Below are 17,965 nucleotides of genomic sequence, written 5' to 3'. Positions count from 1 at the left end.
GCCTCTGAACAATGGAAATATGTGGAGTCCACTGTCTCCAGCAGCCTCTTGCTGCTCAGTGATCCTGCAGACCCAGTGCTATGGCAGTGTGGGGAGGGGACACAGTCAGGATATACATGGCAAGAAGATGTCACCTGAGTCCCGAGAGTTAGAGTTTCTCTATATGTGCCTGGTCAGGGACAGGAGAAGTGCATCACTACCGTGTCCTGGCTGGGTGTCTGGAAATGTCAAGTTTTATTTGCCCGTTGTGGTTTTTCCTTTTTATTTCCTTTCCCTGAGGACCACTGGTAAGCTTAGTGAGTAGGAGAAAGCATTTTGGGGGAAAAAAAAGGGCAAAGTGATTTTAAGAGTGGGGATAGCTCCTATGCAGAGCAAGGAGCTGGACTTGATGATCCTTGTGGGTTCCTGATAGCTCAGCATTTTCTGTGACTCTCTGAGAGCACCTCTGCCCTGTGTTTACTCCTTTGTCTGTCCCAGGCACTGTGCCGTGCCCTAGGAAGGGAAGGAACAGCATCAGGATGCAGAGGGGTTCCTGTGCTTCCACCTTGCCCACTTTCCCAGACTGTGTGAACTCTGCATGGAGAGCTGGTGCCATGGCCCTGACAGCACTCCCTCAATTGCTGTGTTGTGTGGAAGGGGACAACCTGCCATGGTCTCACACTCACACTTTCCTAAACCTGTCTTCCTCTGCTTGGCTCCCACGACAGGATAAAGAGCATGGGGGGAGTTCCTTCCCCCTCCCTTCCCTGCCCTCAGCCAAGGCTTGAGAGGAACACTGGCTTCTGGTTTCCTTTGAGCAGTGCTGGCAAGCACAGGCTGTTACAGTGCACACACACAGTCCTTGGCAGCACAAGTGGTCAGCTGCTCCCGTGATCCTGTTTGCTTGCTGGCATGTGGCAGAGGGCACGAGAGAGAGGAAAGCAGTGCTACACTTCTGAAATGAGCTCCAGCAAGTGCTGTGTGCCTGCAGCTCCAGCCAGCCTGCCACGGTTTGTCTGCTTGTTAGTTAGCAGGTAGAACATTACAAGTGACTTGCACTTAGTTGCTCCCCTGTGCCAGCCCCTCTGATCTCCAGCAGTACTGGAAGACACGATTTAAGGCACTAAGAAACGTGTTGTTTAGCCTTTGTGGAAGTGCACAGCCAGTGTTTGTGTGGTAATGTTATCTTTGAAACACAAGAATTCTTTGTAAAGGCTACCAATACTAATACATGTAATGACAACAAAACATGATTTTTAAGGTGTCTTTGCCAGAATGAAAATCTGATTGTCAGAAACAGTCACAAGCCCTCCCCCAGCAAAGCAGGAGGAGCAACTCTTTGCTTCTCCTTTAGTCTCTAGAACGGTGTGTGCAGAGGGGTTTTTATGTTTGTCTATGTCCCAAAACACAGAGGACACCACAGCAATAATCTTTTGGTGACAGAAATGACTGAATCAAACTTTTTAATGAGCTATACAGCAGAACATATTATGCTGTATCTGCAGGGAGTGATCACTTTATTTAGCAGAAGTTGCAGCAACAATTTTTTCTGACTATGGGTTTTGTTTATATGCTTTTCCAAGCATTTTTCCTTTTGATTGTTCTTGAAGTTCTGATATGAGATCAGGAAAGCTTAAGAGCTTAAGTGACTTCTTAGAGTACCGTCATTTCAAGATGAATAAGCATTCATGACGACAGCCTGTGGGAAGTGAATTGATGTAGTATTTGAATGCCCTGACTTTATAATTCGTACAAAACTCTCTCTGCAGGAGTGTGCCCAGTGCTGAAAACCTTGCCTTAGGGTTCAGCTGGATCAAGCAGTAATAAGACTCCAGTAGTTGAGGGGGAGGAAGAGGGAAAACAACTTTAAAGCAGTGAAAGAAGATACCCATGATCATTGTTGTAGCAAAGCTTTTGCTCCCACAGTCTGTGGAAGCACCACATAATAGGCTGGAGAACTGACCCTGCTCTCACTGCCTGCCTTGCAGCTGCATGTGGCATTGCAACCTTGGTTTGGGAACAGCTGGCTCAGGCAAAGGCAGCTAGCTGCTCTGCTCAGCTGTGTTTTGAGATGAGCTGTTTTCTGTTGAGGTCAGTGGGAGTTTGAGAGTATAAGGAGTTCAGACCACCATCCCTCGAGAGGATGGAGAAATCCAAAATTAGAAAATAGGGATAAGACTTACATGTTCTCTCTAAAGCTGGTTGCATGATCTATTTCAGCCTGGAAAGTGCTTTTGCCAGCAAGATACAGGAAGGAGATTTTACTCCAGGATGAATTCACCATTTGCATAATATTTCCATTTAGACAGTGCTGTCAGGCAGTCATTTTAATGAGTGCTCAAACCCCCAAAGTGACTGTAGTCTAACCCCACCGCTTGTTCCTGTTTCTTTACTGACACTCCTCTTAACTCCCAGAATTTGCCTCCTGCAGCCAAACAGCCACATTTGGAATGAGCAAGCTTGTCCAGACTGACTGTGAGTTCATAATGCTTCCTGACAGCAACTGTTCCCAAAAGGGCTGCATGGCACCATTTCAACTGCAGAAGCACTGCACCAAAACAGAACCAAGGCCCAGAGTGCTTGGGTCTCCCCACCTTAGCCATCATGATCACTGCACACTTTTAAATAATTTTCCCCGAGTGTTCATTATAAAGGCAATTTTGAACTCTCTGGTGAGAGGAGTAGGGGGGACCAACCTCTGCTTTGACATCTGAGCTTCCCAGTTTTTATCTTGTCACTGAGCATCCCTCATGCCTCCTAAACATGGGAGGAGGCCCTGAAGACATTATTGAGTACTATTCTGTCTTTTGTCTCTGAATTATTTGCTGCCACATTTTTGTCAGACATCACTGCTCCTGTGCAAGGACTGGAAAGGTATGTTTGCAATTCAGGTAGAGGCTAGTCATGTGCATTTTCAGTGTTGTGATACCTCTGTAATTAACTCCTGAGGGCATAAGACTTAGTGGTCAGTTTATTGATAGCCTATGGATCTGATAGCTGCTAATCTCATTAATCCTTGAATTTTGCTTTATTTATACCTCATTTGTTTCCCCTAGTTTATAGTGATATATTACTCAACTTCAATAAAGAACAATAAAAAAGTGGTAATGAAGATTTTTTCCTCAGGCCTCAAACTGTCTGCAGAGAATGGAGGATTTGGCACTCATTTCTATTGCACTATTAGACAAATGAAAATAGTCATTGGTTAGCGATAAAATATTCCCATTTTCAATCTCTCCTTAGGCTGACTCTGTGTCATATCTTTCTTTTCTGGATAGCTTTGCTTCATAAATTTTATGAATGCAAACACATATGTAGCAATACATTTCTAGAGATTTTAATATACGTGAACATTTGGCTTTCCTCCAAAAACCCATACAGGGTTCAGTACTGCCTTAATACCAGGTCTATTTCATTCCTGGCAGGAGCAGTTTAATGGTACACAGAAATTAAGGGGGAAGGCTGTCCTTAGATTTGGTGAACTGTAGCTATATTACTGTAGGGGTGTGTATAATTAAGCTGGTGCAACCTCTAAATTAATTTGATGGAGCTATGGCATTAAAATATGTTTAAAAATATAATGACTTTTAAAAATGCAAGAAATTAAATTGCAGTAGTCTAGCTATTGCCCACACAAAATAGTAGGGCTAATCTAGATTGGTATTTAAGGTACAAAACTGTATCACCTCATACCCTTACTTGTGTTGCTGTGCTCGATATGGTATTGAAAAGCTTCACTGTCACTTATGTGTACAAATTAATACTTCCACAGTATGACAGGCAATATGTTATAAGATTGATAAAAATCCACACAAACAACTTTCTTGTTGTCAACTGGCAGCTACTGTAAGTAGCTTGCTAAGGACGAGAGACCAGAAAATTTATGTGGTGGGTTGACCCAGGCTGGGTACCAGGTGCCCACCAAAGCTGCTCTGTCACTGCCCTGCTCAGCTTGGTAAGGGAGAGAAAATGTAATGAAAGGCTTGTGTGTCAAAATCAGGGCAGGGAGAGATCACTCAGCAATTACTGATATGGGCAAAATGCACTCAGCTAGGAGAAATTAGTTTAATATATTAACAATCAAATCGAAGTAGGATAATGGGAAATAAAAACTAAATCTTAAAACACCTTCCCCCCCTCCTCTCCTTTCTTCCCCATCTTCACTCCTGATCTTTTCTATTTCCTCCCTAACCAGTGGCACAGGGGAATGGGGAATTTGGGGTTTGGTCAGTTTATCGCACATTTTCTCTGCTGCTCCTTCCATCTCAAGGGAGAACTGCTCACACTCTTCCCTGGCTCCAGCATGGGGTCTGTCCCATGGAAGGCAGTCCCTCTAGAACTTATCCAACGTGACTCCTTCCCACAGACTGCTGGGGAATCTCAGCTCCAGAGCTTGGAGCACCTCTTCCCCCTCCTTCTCCACTGACCTTGGTGTTTGCTGCATTGTTTCTCTCACATATTCCTCTCTTCTGATTGCTCTTGCACAGTCTTTTCCCTCTTCTTATATCTTTTATCCCAGAGGTGCTGCCACCAATGTGGGTGGGTCCACCTTGGAGCTGACTGGCACAGGCTCCCTCAGACCTGGGGGAAACTTCAGCAGCTTTTCCCTGTAGCTACCAAAACTTTGCCATGCAAACCAAGTAAAATTTAATTTCATTAATTAAAATCAAATGCTTCAACACAGAAAGAAATTTATTTTGCTACTTTCTACCTCATTTTCCCTCGTCATCCCAGAAATAACCAGGTGGATGTCATGTGATCAACCCCAAAAATGTACTGTCGATGGCTAAATTGAATTTATGTGGAGATACATTAATCAGAAGCTGGCTCTCAGACAGATGGGAGTAGGGGAGGTTAGACTGAAAATGGATAAAATAAGAACAGAGAGAATCAAAAAGAAAAATACTGATGTTAAAAAGAAAAATTAGATAAATAACCCTAGTAAATTTGATTTCAAAAACTAATGCAAGATATCATGTTAGCAGTTAACATGGAAGAAATAGAGGAAATTAGAGGAAAAGAATTTCCAAATGATGAGCATTTGATGTGAGTTCAGGAGGTCTCAGATAAGCAGTGATCAGACAAGTCTGAACATAGACCCACATTCCATCACACAGGAGCCACTGTCGGACCTCTGTCATCAGGCAACAGCTGTGCCTGGATAAATGAACCCTTGTTCTGCTTTGCAGGCAGCCCTGTCCCCATCAGTATGTGGAGATTAAGCCCCCTGAACCTTGGAGAAGGAGCTGAGGAGCTTGTGTTAGCCCTGGAGAGAGAGTTTGCCAAATTTGTTTGCTGTTCTCATTTCTCACTCCAGAATATAGTGCAGGTTTATCAAAGATGGTTCTTGCAAACATACATAGAACAATTTAGAGGGCATTCACAAAGACTAAATTTAGCCTCAGAAGGTTTTTCTCCCCCTGCTTCCTGTAGAATCAAGAAGCAGCATTTCCTCTGGAGCAACTCTGAGCACCCACAATGAACTCCCTTTGAGACACAGATGAGGATTTTTCTACTCTCCACTGACTGCAGAAAGATCCTAAGGCAAATAAACTCCTTAGGCTAAAGATGGCCTTTGCAGTTATCCTCCTGTGCAGCCTGGTTTAAGAAGCAGGAGCAGTGAATCAGTCACTAACAGATTTTGAGTCAGTTCTAGGATTTTCAAGGCTCACAGAAAACCACAACTCCTCCACTGACTTTAAACACTCCAGGGCACTTTCCAGCAACTGGAAATCTGTAAGGATTGCTACACTACCAATAAATAACATACTGCAGGGCTGACATATATTCAGAACACGAGTAACAGCAGTAGGACATAATTCAGAGCAGAACACAGTTTAATTAAAATGCTTGTGGATGTTGTTAAAGGAACAGTGCTGCAGACAAATGCTCATTTTATTGTTTGTTTCTTTACTTTCTTTATCTAATCTGCCTGTTTATGGGTGCTAAGTGGATATGCATTCCTACCAGAGCAAACCCATGAAAAACACAGCTCTTCGTTGATGCTTTTAATGTGAAATTATTTCTTGTGAAATTTTGTGACATTTTAATTGTGGATCAAATATTGCATTGGGTCTGCGTAGGAAGGTTCTGGTAGCAGGGAGGGGACAGGAGTGGGAGCTTAAGGGAGCAGCTGCTGGAAGCTTCCCCCATGTCCAACAGTGCCAAAGTCAGCCAACTCCAAGACAGACCCACTGCTGGCCAAGGCCAGGCCAACCAGAAATTGCAGTAATGCGTCTGTGATAACATATTTAAGAAGGGAAAAAAAAAGTTACTGTGCAGAAATAATTGCAGATAGGGAAGGGAGGACTGAGAATATGTGAGAGAAACACTCTGCAGACACCAAGGTCAGGAGGAGAGGGGCAGGAGGTGCTCCAGGTGCCAGAGCAGATTCGTGTACAGCTCGTGTGCAGACCATGGCAAGACAGGTTGTCCCCCAGAAGCCCATGGAAATCCTCAGGGAAGTAGAGACCAGCCTGCAGCTCATGGAGAGCCATGCCAGAGCAGTGGGATGCCCCAAAGAACACTGTGAATCTGTGGCAAGCCCATGCTGGAGCAGGTTCCTGGGAGGGACTTGCAGACCTGCGAAGAGAGGAGCCCACGCTGGAGCAGGTTTGTTGGCAGGGATTGTGACCCCATGGGGGGCCCATGCTGGAGCAGACTGCTCCTGAGGCACTGCATGGGACAGTGCCCACTTGGGAGCAGTTCATGGAGAACTGTAGCCCGTGGGAAGGACTCACACTGGAAAAGTCTGTGGAGAAGTCTGTGTCTCCTGTGACAGGGACCCCATGCTGCAGCAGGGGGAAGACTCTTCTCCCTGAGCAGCAGCAGAAGCAATCTGTTATGAACTGCCTGTAACCCCCATTCCCAATCTCCCTAACCACTGGTTGGGGAGGAGGTGCAGCCCAAAATGAGGGTAGGGTGGGGTGGGGGAAGGTGTTTTTAAGATTTTTTTTACTTCTCATTATCTCACTCTGGTTTTGGTTGGTAGTAAATTCAATTCATTTCTGTAAGTCAATTCCATTTTGCCCATGACAGTCACTGCTGAGTGATCCCTCCCTGCCCTTCTACTGAGCCACAAGCTTTTCTGTTTATTTTCTGTGTCCTGTCCAGCTGAGGAGGGCAGTGACAGAGCAGCTTTGGTGGGCATCTGGCATCCAGCCTGGGTCAATGCAAAACATGTATATAAATAATCTTAGATTTGAAAAACAGTATCAGAGCTTGTAGTAAGTGGCTGAATCAAATGAAAGAAATTAAAGATTAGTCTCACTACTCATCCAGTCTCTGAGCTAAGGAGAGGGCATGCCTTGGTGTTTCTGCTCTCACTGATTTAACACAATCTTCCTGGTGTTTCCTCAGTGGTTAACTGACTGTATTCATGGTAGCAGTGGGGGATGAAGCAATGGTGTCAGTCCAGTGTTGCCACATCACCTCAGTCACAGCAGATTGTGATGGTACAAAAGCAGTGACATCAACCTAGATTCCATCTTCTGTGCTTATGCAAAATGCTTATAGCTCCACAGTTATAGGAAAATGAGATGACACTGAGGAACTAATCACTTACACTTTCTTCATTATCTTTATTAATGTACATTCTTCTTGGCTATGTGAAGGGTTTTGGTTATCCAGTGAAAGGGTGTAGTATTATGAGAAAAATCTCATTCACAGGATCAGTTGAGAGAGTTTCAGAAAAGGTTTTGTGGAAAGGGGAAGGGTAGTAGGGGGAACATGAGAGGATACTGTAATGAAAAGCCAGCAGAAATGTCTTGTTCCAATGAAAATGGGAAACACTGAAGAGAGATTGGGTCACTGTGGGCTACTTAAATAACTAAAACCAAAATGTGAACTGTGCTAGAAACAGAAAACTGGAGGGTCACCAAAACAGGGTTTTTTATTCCAAGTTTAATACACAGGAGAGAAACAGGGACAGCATGAGGATACACTGAAACAGCTGCTAAAAGGTTAGAAATGATAGGTAAAGACTGTGTTATAAGTCTTGAAGGCACAATAACACAGAATTACTTGACCAAGAAAATATTAATTTTAATAATTTGTAACAAGGAGATAAATTTTGAGACCAGTTCTTATTCTCCCTAAGACTAATTGGGCTTTTGCCATGAAGTTTATTGGGAAGGAGATTAAACTTTAAATAATGGCTTGCTTAAGAAATCATTGATGTAATTATGAACTGCTGGGGAAAAATAACTAAGAAATACATAATGAAATATCATCACTTGAAGAAATGCATCTGAGGTGTCCCTTCAGATATTTAAAGAACTGATGGAACAGCTAGTTGCTAAAAAACCCCACAGAGAATTGAGGAAGTATCAGGAGACTAATAAAGTGTCAGCATGCCAGAAGTCTTTAAAAACTGAATTAAGAGTAACTATGGAAACTATTGTCCTATGGGCATGGCTCCAAATTGAAACAAATACTATAAATAGTGAAGCTGAAGGGGGCAATGTATTTACATGGAGGTGAATAGTGTAATGAGACTCTGATATGGCCCAGGTGTACTGCAGCAAACCAAGGCAGGCCAATTAGAATGTTTATCCTCCACATCTTTTACAATGAAGCCAGAAGATTAGCAGAGGACAGAACACCATCAACACTTTACAAAGACATTTGATGCTGTGCCACATTATATCTTAAGGAAATTACTGAAATAAGTCAGCCAGGGCTAAAATTCACTTAAAAGGTATCAAAGCTGGCCACTGAACTGTAAACAGAAACTAAATCTGAATAGCAGTCAGCATTGTCAAGGATAAGCAGAGAGTAGTATCCTTTAAAGGTCAAGATATGGTCCAATGTCTGGAGGATAAGGCATTAATTAAATGTGAAAGTGGTTACAAAAGTTGGAACACTGATTACAGAGGAGAGAGGTTCAGATTGTTCTCTAAGGTTACTCTGGATCTCATAAAGGGAGGCTAAACTTAAAATGAAATTAATAAGTAATAATGCTAAGCATTAGCAGCATTTTATGCCCATTAAGGAACAAATAAATTTTATGAACTAGAAATACTTTTTTTTGCATATAAAAGAATTGGTCTTTCTTAGATGCTTATTCAGACTGTTATAATCAGAAAACTGAAATTCAGAAAGCAGCAACATCAATAGCATTAATAAAAGGGTAATTTGCTGGCTATCTTTCTTGTTCTGAGGAATATTCCCTTTAGATTGTTTATATTGCTTAGATTAGGTTGAGATTCGCACACCCAACCGGTACCAACAGAGGGCTCCATACTCTGAAGTTTCCTCATGAATGAGGACGGTTCGGCAGGAGTGGGTAGGAAGAAATGAAAGGTCGGATAGCAGGGCACTTCTGTGATTGTCCTGGGTCAGACTAAGGACTGAGCCAGGATAGTGCAGTCTCTTTAGCAGGGGCTGAAAATGGGTATTTACCGAAGATGAAGGACATGACAAACACATATAACAATCTTCAGTAACTTTTCCCTGGACTCAATTGGTTTTCAGCTTAGGGCTCAGTCACTCTCAGCTCAGTCACTTGTGGTTTTAGTAACTCTGAATGATTCCTTTTGCATGAACTTTTCCAACCTTCCCTTAAATGAACAAGCACTGGCATTGTGCTTTCGTCTTACAACCATAACATTCATTGCAGGAAGCACCACTGTCGCAGTCCCTCTCCGAGTGTGTGCTCAGAGTCACCCCGGCTTGCTCTGGCACTGCAGGCAGCGAGGGACACTCTCTCATTCTCGGGAGGTCGGGAGACTGGCTAAAGGCCTTCACCTTTCAGACGAGAAACTAGCATGACGGAAGTAGAAGAAGGAGAGTGGACTCCAGCTGGGGGCAAAGTCCAGGTTTATTCCAGAGCTCAAACGACACCCCTAAAATAAGAAACCCAACCAGCTGAAAACCCCAAAATGGCACGTGAACCATGGAGGGTGTTTTAAAGAGGGGAGTAAACCAGGGAGGGGTTTGCCTGCCTGCCAATGGGGATACAGGAAGGCGTGGGGATCAGGGAAACGGGCAGATAGGGGGTCCAATAGGGACCACCCAAGGGAGGGTTCCCAGTGCCTGAGCCTATCACTCGATGCCCTTGGTACAAGTTTCTAGAGGGAGGGGATGGGCTGTTGAGCGAAGGACAGGACACCAGGGAGGGGTTTAGGGAAGGGTTCAGCCCCTTTGGGTTACTGGGGGAGGGGGTAGGGAGATTGACATTTAAAAGAAGGGAGGAGGCAGCAGGGGCAGAACCATTCCAACAGGGGGGAACTGAGATAAACCAAAGTACAACTTAATGCAACTAAAACATATAAGAACACAATACAACAGTACTATGTCCTTTTGTTTGCTCTGAAGCTGCTGCTATTAACTGCAATTGCCACCCTCTAACTTCTTTATTGGGAGACTTGGCAAAGTCAGACTCTGGGCATCCCATTCGTGCCACTTGTGCTTTAGGCAATTTCCATCTTATATGTCCTTGGTTGTCCTTTTCATGGACTGATTATCTTTTTCTGCAAGTTGTAAACTAGTTTTGCCTACACTGAAGCCATTTTTCCAGATTCATGAGTAGGTTCTCTGGCACAAGATTACCTCAGAATTGTACCTTGGTGTTTCAAAGTATGCTTTATGGCCTTGCAAGAGAAGCCTGAATGCATAAACTGAATTCAGTTGCTGTAATGAAGCCCTCTGAACAGGGAAGGAGACACATTTTGAGATATATGAGCCACTGTATGCACCTCACCGGAGGGTTCCCAGAAGTTGTGGGGCTTCCCAGCATCTCCAACAATAGTAAAGGAGAAAACAGCAGGCAGAGACATTTCCAGGGGAGCTGGAGGCTCACTGCAGGACTTGGTGTCAGGGTGCCTGGCCATGGGTGCTACCTTTGCAGAAGGAGAGAGAGAGACTCACTCTAGAGCTAAGAACAAACACTGCTGCTCTGCCTTGGATTTTCCTAGAGTGTAAAAGGGGGACCTCTGCCATCATCCTCATTCTTTGAGCACTTGTGGAGGTTCTTGCTTTGTTATCTGAGAAAAAAGAAAGAGGTTCCTGGTTAGATACTGTACCCAGTGCTCTAAATTGTCATACACCAGTCTGTTTCAGCAGCATGAGGTGTTACACTGCACATTAACTCTATGGAGTCATGGCTTTCACTTAGGGTCTTCAGTTTTGGGGTGGGTTTTTTGTCTTTCTGTTACCAGTTGTGGATTTTACTTCGGTTCTATGGTGTTTCAATAATATTTTGCATACAATCCCTTTTCAAGTGTGTGCCTCTGCACAGTTGAAACAGTTGATATGTCTATTAAAGACAGAGAATGACTGCAAAATTGCAAAGAATTTATTTCCATGAAACTTCAGGGATTAGTTGCTGAGTTTAGCCAGTGTACCTTTTGGGACTGATCCTCAATACTGATTTTCATCCTTCTTTCTTTCCTTTAATATTTTGCTTTTCTCATCAAAAGTGACATATTATTAGGAGAAAAATAACCCCAAAATGCTCTCTTTAATTCCTCCCTGGCTTTTCTTTCCTGAAAACCATGTCTGTAGCCTTTTGGCCTTCTGCTTGCACAGTCCACTGAGCAATAACACAAGCCGTTTTTTATTCCCAAGTGGGAAGGCAGCGCTGGAACTCTGAGTCTTGCTGAGGTCTGAGAAAGGGGGTTTCTTTTATAACTTGCAGATAAAAACCTGCTACAATAAAATACAAAAGAGTTTTCAAATAGTGAGAATGGGGTTGCTCAGCTCTGTGCTGCGCTCTGCTGCTATTGCTCAGCAGTTTTCCCAAAACAGAGTGCAACACAGGTGGGACTGAACTTTTTAATTGTGTATGGGGGAGGAAAGGAATACACAGGAATCTCTTTTCCCCTTGTTTTTTATGACATGAAAGAGGTTGTGCCTTTTAGGAAAGCCACACACCTCTCCAGCTCGCTGGCAGCCTCTCTGCCTTTCTGCTGTAGAGTGGTAACCCTGCAGCAGGATCTTGCTGACCTACCTGGGGCACTCTGAATGCCAGGCTGAGGCAGGAGAGCTGAGATTGTTGAACCTTGCCAGGCAAGAGCTGTGTGTCACAGCTCACGTTTCAGGGTATGCGCATCACGCTAGGAAATGCTGCTTTACTCTCCTTATGTGAGGTTACTGTAATAACAGATACACTGTTGTTGAACTACAGAAGTTGGTAAGATTCTGTTTATCTAAAGGTTGGAAGTCTGAGAGGTTGCTGTTGTGGTAAATTCTTTGCAAGCTTTTGCAGTTCTAAGCACATGACCCTCTGCTGTCTCTATCGTTGTGCTGCCATTGGCAGACTTTCCATTACATAATGTTGACCCATATTTGTGATATGTGACATTTTTTGCTAAACACTGTCAGGGATAATCTGTCACAGAATAAGCTTTCTGATTATATGCTGAGACTGTCATCCTTTAGCACAAACATAACTTGTGGCTCAGACAATGATATTCCTTGTTAAGACAAGCAGAGTATAGTTCTCTCAGGTGAAAAAACCACCATGAGAGCATTGTGTGCTCTGAGACTGAAATACCTAGGATTAAATTCATTTCCAAGTTATTGCATGGAATCACATCTGGGAGGAATTTGAGCTTTAAAAAAATGTTAATCCCTTGCCCAGGTGATGGGAGTGGTGATAGGCTGAAGGAAGCACGCAGCCTGAAGTGTGACTCTGCAAAATACTGTCTCAGGCAGGTCTAGCTTTAGAAAAGCAGAGCTATGGGAAAGGTTTCTCTGCTCTACACTTACACTGATGTCTGCTGGTATTTGGAGAGTTAATCAGTCTTTTCTTAAAAAAAAATTGTAATGGTGTGGAGAAAGAAATAGAGCTCAGACAGGGGTTATTGCTACAAGGTAGCTGAGAAATGAGAGGCCTCTGAGGAATGGGAACATCTCCAAAGCTGTCTGCTTTCAAAGAGCTATGTAAAATCCATCCGTTCATAAAAACCCGATTTCAGTTGCATAGAATAGGAAGTAGAGGAGAGAAAGATGTATAAAATAGAGGCAGAGAGAATAAATTGGGAATTCTCTCAGTATTCAAGAACAGTGTCTGTTTCAAATGGACTTTATATAATGTTATAGCAAAGTAACAAGATTGTGTGAGCTGCTGAAGAGTCTGCCACATTGTGGAAGGGAATGAATGTGGAACATAAGGCTGAGAGACTGAATACACCATCTTCAGGGAAAGAAATTTTCCAGCCTTACGTAGGAGATGCCTGTGTGCTAAGAACAGTTGCAATATCAAGGAGAAAGGTTTTGATTCAGCACAGGGAATTAATGCTTGTCAGAGACAAAATTAAAACCTGATGAATGCAGTCTCACCCACTTTAATTTCTTCCCTTTCTGATTCTAAATTTGTCCTCATTCTGTCTGTGCATTCATTCATATATTCCTCTCCCTTCCCACCTCCCAATTGACTCACACTCTCCCTTCCTGTTATTACTTCCTTTTCATTTTCTCTTCCTTTAGGTTCTCTTCCCACTCATTCCATTTCTCCTCTGCCTGACCCCTCTGCATACATTTTCTATCATGATGAAAAACATCAAAGAAATAAAGAGCAGGGAGGAAAACAAAAAGATGAACAAGAAAGAATGAGGGGTGGGGGGATGTAAAGAGTACACAGTCCCAGAAGGGTGCTCAGCATTGCTCTTTCTCCCCAGGATGTACTACAGATTTTTGAAGGTGTCAGAGGAATCCAGGTTCCTAAAAACTATTCCTTGCTTCTAAGCTGCAGCACTTGGTCGTGGCTTCATGAAAGGCAACACCAGAGTTCATTTTCTGAGATTAGTGTCCCTGGAAACCATCATAAGAAAATGGAAGGATCCCAAAGTCCATTGTTAGTGGGATGACAGATATCCAGCTGTGCATGGGCTTGCTACTGTGCCAGATCAGTGAGGGAGGACACTGGGTGGTCCTGGGACTACAGAAAGAGAAATGGGAGCTTTAGGGACTCTCTGGACTTGCTGTAATGCAATGCTGACCAAGAAACATCACAGCCTCAGTCTTGGGGGGAGCCTGCATGCAGTGAACTGCTGTTTCTCAAAGCAACTAGTGTTGAAATCTCATTATCAATGGCTAAACAGTGTCAATTTTATTTTGGTGAAACAACAAACTGGTGCCAGGAATGTTTGTTGTAATGTGTGGTAGGAAATGGACTCAAACCACTTTGTCTGGAAACCAGTGATCCCATCCTTGCACGGTGAGCTTGACCCCACAGTCGGTCCATAACCTGGAGAAAGCAGTGCACTCCTGCAGCCCCAGGCCCAGAGGCTGCTCCTTTGTCCAGCCTGCAGGGCTGTGGTGGGCAGGGAGCTGAGCTGTCACACCTGATGATGGCTCAGTGCTACACAAGTTTAATTTATTATCCTATTCCTTTTAAAATTTTCTCCTTTTCTGGCCCTGTTCTTCTTCCTGAAGCAGGGAACTGATAAATAAGTACTTTTCAAAAAAGCTCAATAGGAATGGCACCAATACCATCTGGATTATTTCTCCTTCCCACAAAAAGGGCAGGTGGGAAGTGTGCAGGGCAGATAGCAAGAAATGGCTCATTCCCATACCCTCTCTTGCAATGAATTACCTTCTGCCAGCTTTTCTAGGTTTTAGATTGATAAACCTAAATATTTCTTTCTAATATTTGGAAAGGCTAATATTTCTTGCTGCAAATTCTTGCATAATCAGGAAGGATCAGAGCGGACGGCCGAGCCCTTGCAGTTGGGTGTGATTTCACAGTGTGGTGATGGTGGGCTGTGTACTTCGGGAACGGGAAGTCGTTAACTGTGGCTTGGGGACGGTTTTGCCTTGGGGGACTCTGTTGGGTTACGGAGTAACCTCGAAACAAACCACGCCGCGGCGGTGGGCAGCTGTGCTCGAGGTAGGCCGGCTGGAAGCCGAACCGGCCGTTCGCAGGGCCTGACCCGGAGGGGTTGGACTCGCCGGGAGCTTCCCGTGGAAGCGCGGCTGCTGTTACATAAGGAGCGGAGGGGGAAGGGACGGCTCCGAGGCGCCGGCTGCGGCCCCTTTAAACGCGGATCCCGGGGCGCGCCGGCCGCCCGCCTCGCTGCTGCCCCCTCCCCGGCTCGCTGCGGTGACAAATCCGCTCCTCGCCCGCCTCCTCCGCCGAGCGCTCGCAGCCGAGCCGGGCGGCGCCGGGAAGCGCTGCCGCGCGGCTCTGCACCGGAGCCGGCCAGCCCCAGCCCCAGCCCCCGGCCAAGCGAAAGCAGGGAGCGGCGAGGGGCGCGATGGAGACTCCGCGCCTGGCGCACACCATGAGCAGCCCCACGAGCCCCTGCGAGGAGGTGATCAAGAACCTCAGCCTGGAGGCGATTCAGCTCTGCGATAGGGACGGTAAGCCCGGGCTCGGCGCGGCTAATCCCTGCAGACGTAAGATGCTGCTGCCCTCATGGATGCTAATGCAAATTAATCCGCGCGTCGTATGGTCCTTTGTTATCCCCCATGAATTTGTAGGTGCAAGTGTTCCCCACCCCTCCCACCGCTGCCGCCACCCTCCTGCCATTGAGAACAAAAGAAGAGGAGAAGGTTGCACCTTGCTGGAGGGAAGGGAGGGAAAACCGCCGCTCCCTAAGCCGTGCCTGGCGTTGCGGCGCGATTACCCCGGGCAAGCCTGATGCACAACCCTGCCCCTGCCAGGAATGGACGCTGGGGAGAGGCAGCAATGGGAGCCAGAGCCCGAGCTACGGAGAGTCCGGAGCTAGGGATGGGGTAGCGGCCCTGGTGGCGTTTTGTTGCCCGCGGTCTCCAAAGTCCTTTGTAATCCAGGGCGATTCCCGTGCTTCAGGTAGACGGGCGGATGTGCCGGCTGGCGTGGGCAAGCGGCCAGACTTGTTGCCGGTCCCTCGTGAGAGCCATGAGTCGGGGCCCCCATGAGCGTGGGGATCGCAAGATGGGGCACGGGGGGAGACCGAGCGGGAAGCGGTTCAGCACCGCGGACAGCACCGCGCCGACGGGCCCGGGCACGCCGAGCCCCGCCGAGGCCAGCCGCGCTCCCGCCGCGCCGCGCTTGGCGCCCGCACCGCCGCGGGAAACCGCAGTGCCCTGGGGACAGCGACTGTCAGTCCGGCCGCCCGTCTGTTCCCCGACAGGCAGGCGAAGTTTGGTTTCACAGTAGCAGGTGCGGGTGTTAAAGGTTGTCTGTGTTGAAGCAAGCAGGTAAATGTCAGGTGGTGACGGGGGACAGCCAAAACAAGCGTACGTGCTGGAAGCGACGCTGACGGCTGAGTAGGGGAGAAGAGAGACATGTCGTTTGTACCCAGCTGTGACTGACAAAACTAAACAGACTCCCTGGCTGTGAAACAATGAACTAATATTTTTTCATAGAGTGGCATATCATTTGTTCTCATGTATCAGATAATTTCTATCTTGTCGTTTCACATCGAATTATTAAAAATAAGTTTTCATTCTTGGATGCAAAATATGCTTTGGGTGTGGAATTCGTTACCTAGTAAATGTACCAAGGAATCGGGATACTGTATCAGTGACTGTTACGGCTGAATTAATGAAACTATTTCCTTGTGGTGAGCATATTTTTGGAGCATAACTGTTAAAGCTGATGGCTATAGAGGGAGTCAGGCCAGTTTTCTCTCTTATTTTTTACAAATTGGGATTAAATACTTCACTTTTTTGACCTAGGCAGACTCTAAGACCATTTAAGACTCAGACCATTTAAGAACCTGAATTTTTGTAAGCTCTTATTTTTTCTTGTAATATTGGGGGGGGGGGGGGGAAGAAAGATGAGGCATTAAAAAGTCTCAAATAATATTTTATCAGTATCAGGTTTTTATCAGTACTATTTTTATCGTTACATTAGAAATTCTTTGGTTTTTTTTCTTCTAATGTTGGAATTAAGATATATGTACTTCCATCCATTCATGCCTTACTCACTGCCACAGGAAACTGAACTATGTTTAGTAGTGGAGATTACACTGGGGTTTTCGTTAAAACACTTTTTCACATATATTCCTTTTAATTAATAGTAGATATAATTTAAAATAGATAAATTATGCAATCTTTCATATCTGTGTACCCTAAGTAATTGTAGTGAAGTAATCTGTGTTAATCGCGACAAACTCTATTTGGATCAACATACAATAGAAAAGGACTGCATGATTCCTATGGATTAATGTCATAGAGACCAGCAAATGGAAAAATGTAGTATTTTTGTTTCAGTTCCTTTTTGGTTAGACTTTACTGGAAAACAACAACTTTCCTGTAGATGTGGCTTTACAAACTAACCTTTGTCAAGCAAGCTGCCATCATCCAGGGCTGTTCCTCAATACATATCTGAATTTCCACAGGAGGTGCCTGTATTGGGGATGGCAGGGAGACAACTCAGTGCCTCAGTTGGCACAGGGCTGCTCTTGAGCATACTCCACTATTTCCTACAGGTGGCACTTATGCATCAAAAAGCTTGTTTTAATGGAAGCACTAAACAAGGAAGCAAAGGTTAGGGCTTTCATCTTTGAGATAAGTGTACCAATGTACCCGCCATACGTTTAGATCCCTGAGTGTGCACATGGGTACATTTGTATTTTAAATAGTAGCAATTTATTTTAGGGTATCTTTGTTGAATAGGGTGATTTTCTTAAGGTGATTGGCATCATTGAGGTTCAACCAAGTCTTGTTATAAATAGCAATGTATTACACATACTAAGTTATAATTATGCTAGATTTTCATAATCTGAAAATGTTCCTTGGTGTTAAGCTGTAGTAATTGTAAAGATAGCCAGTGAAACCATAACATTATACATCCAATGATGACAAATTCTGCAATGCACTTAGTTGGAATTGCAAGAACTGCTGCAGTAGAAACATAAGGAGTAATGGAAAATTTATGTAGATAGCAAAATATTTTCCTATTTTCTAAAAAGAGAGAATTAATATTGAGATGTTTTATATTCAGCAAACATGGTTATACCTTCTGTGAAGGTATATACAGGAGCCACAAATCTAGAAATTGGAGTAAGTAATTAATAATATCATGGCAGTTCATCTTTTTTGGATTTTTTTT

General features: G+C 44.6%; 1 protein-coding gene across 2 annotated transcripts in view; it reads left to right on the top strand.

Moving 5' to 3' along the window:
- Positions 1-6,392: 6,392 nt before the first annotated feature.
- The window catches only part of PHYHIPL (phytanoyl-CoA 2-hydroxylase interacting protein like), a 38,051-nt gene continuing 26,478 nt past the window's right edge, over positions 6,393-17,965 (top strand). The window contains exon 1 of one of the 2 annotated variants that reach the window (XM_084210066.1): positions 6,393-6,591. In XM_084210066.1, the coding sequence (XP_084066192.1) occupies positions 6,396-6,591 (196 nt within the window). In that variant the 5' untranslated portion in view covers positions 6,393-6,395. Of the gene's footprint in view, positions 6,592-15,167; positions 15,286-17,965 lie in introns of those variants that run through there. The other variant, XM_084210065.1, reaches the window with a different exon arrangement.

Source organism: Fringilla coelebs, assembly GCF_963513975.1.
Source record: "Fringilla coelebs genome assembly, chromosome: 8".
In the NCBI taxonomy this organism is placed as follows: Eukaryota; Metazoa; Chordata; class Aves; order Passeriformes; family Fringillidae; genus Fringilla; species Fringilla coelebs.
Note: the sequence above shows the minus strand (reverse complement) of the source record. Positions and strands in the feature narration are given on the sequence as shown.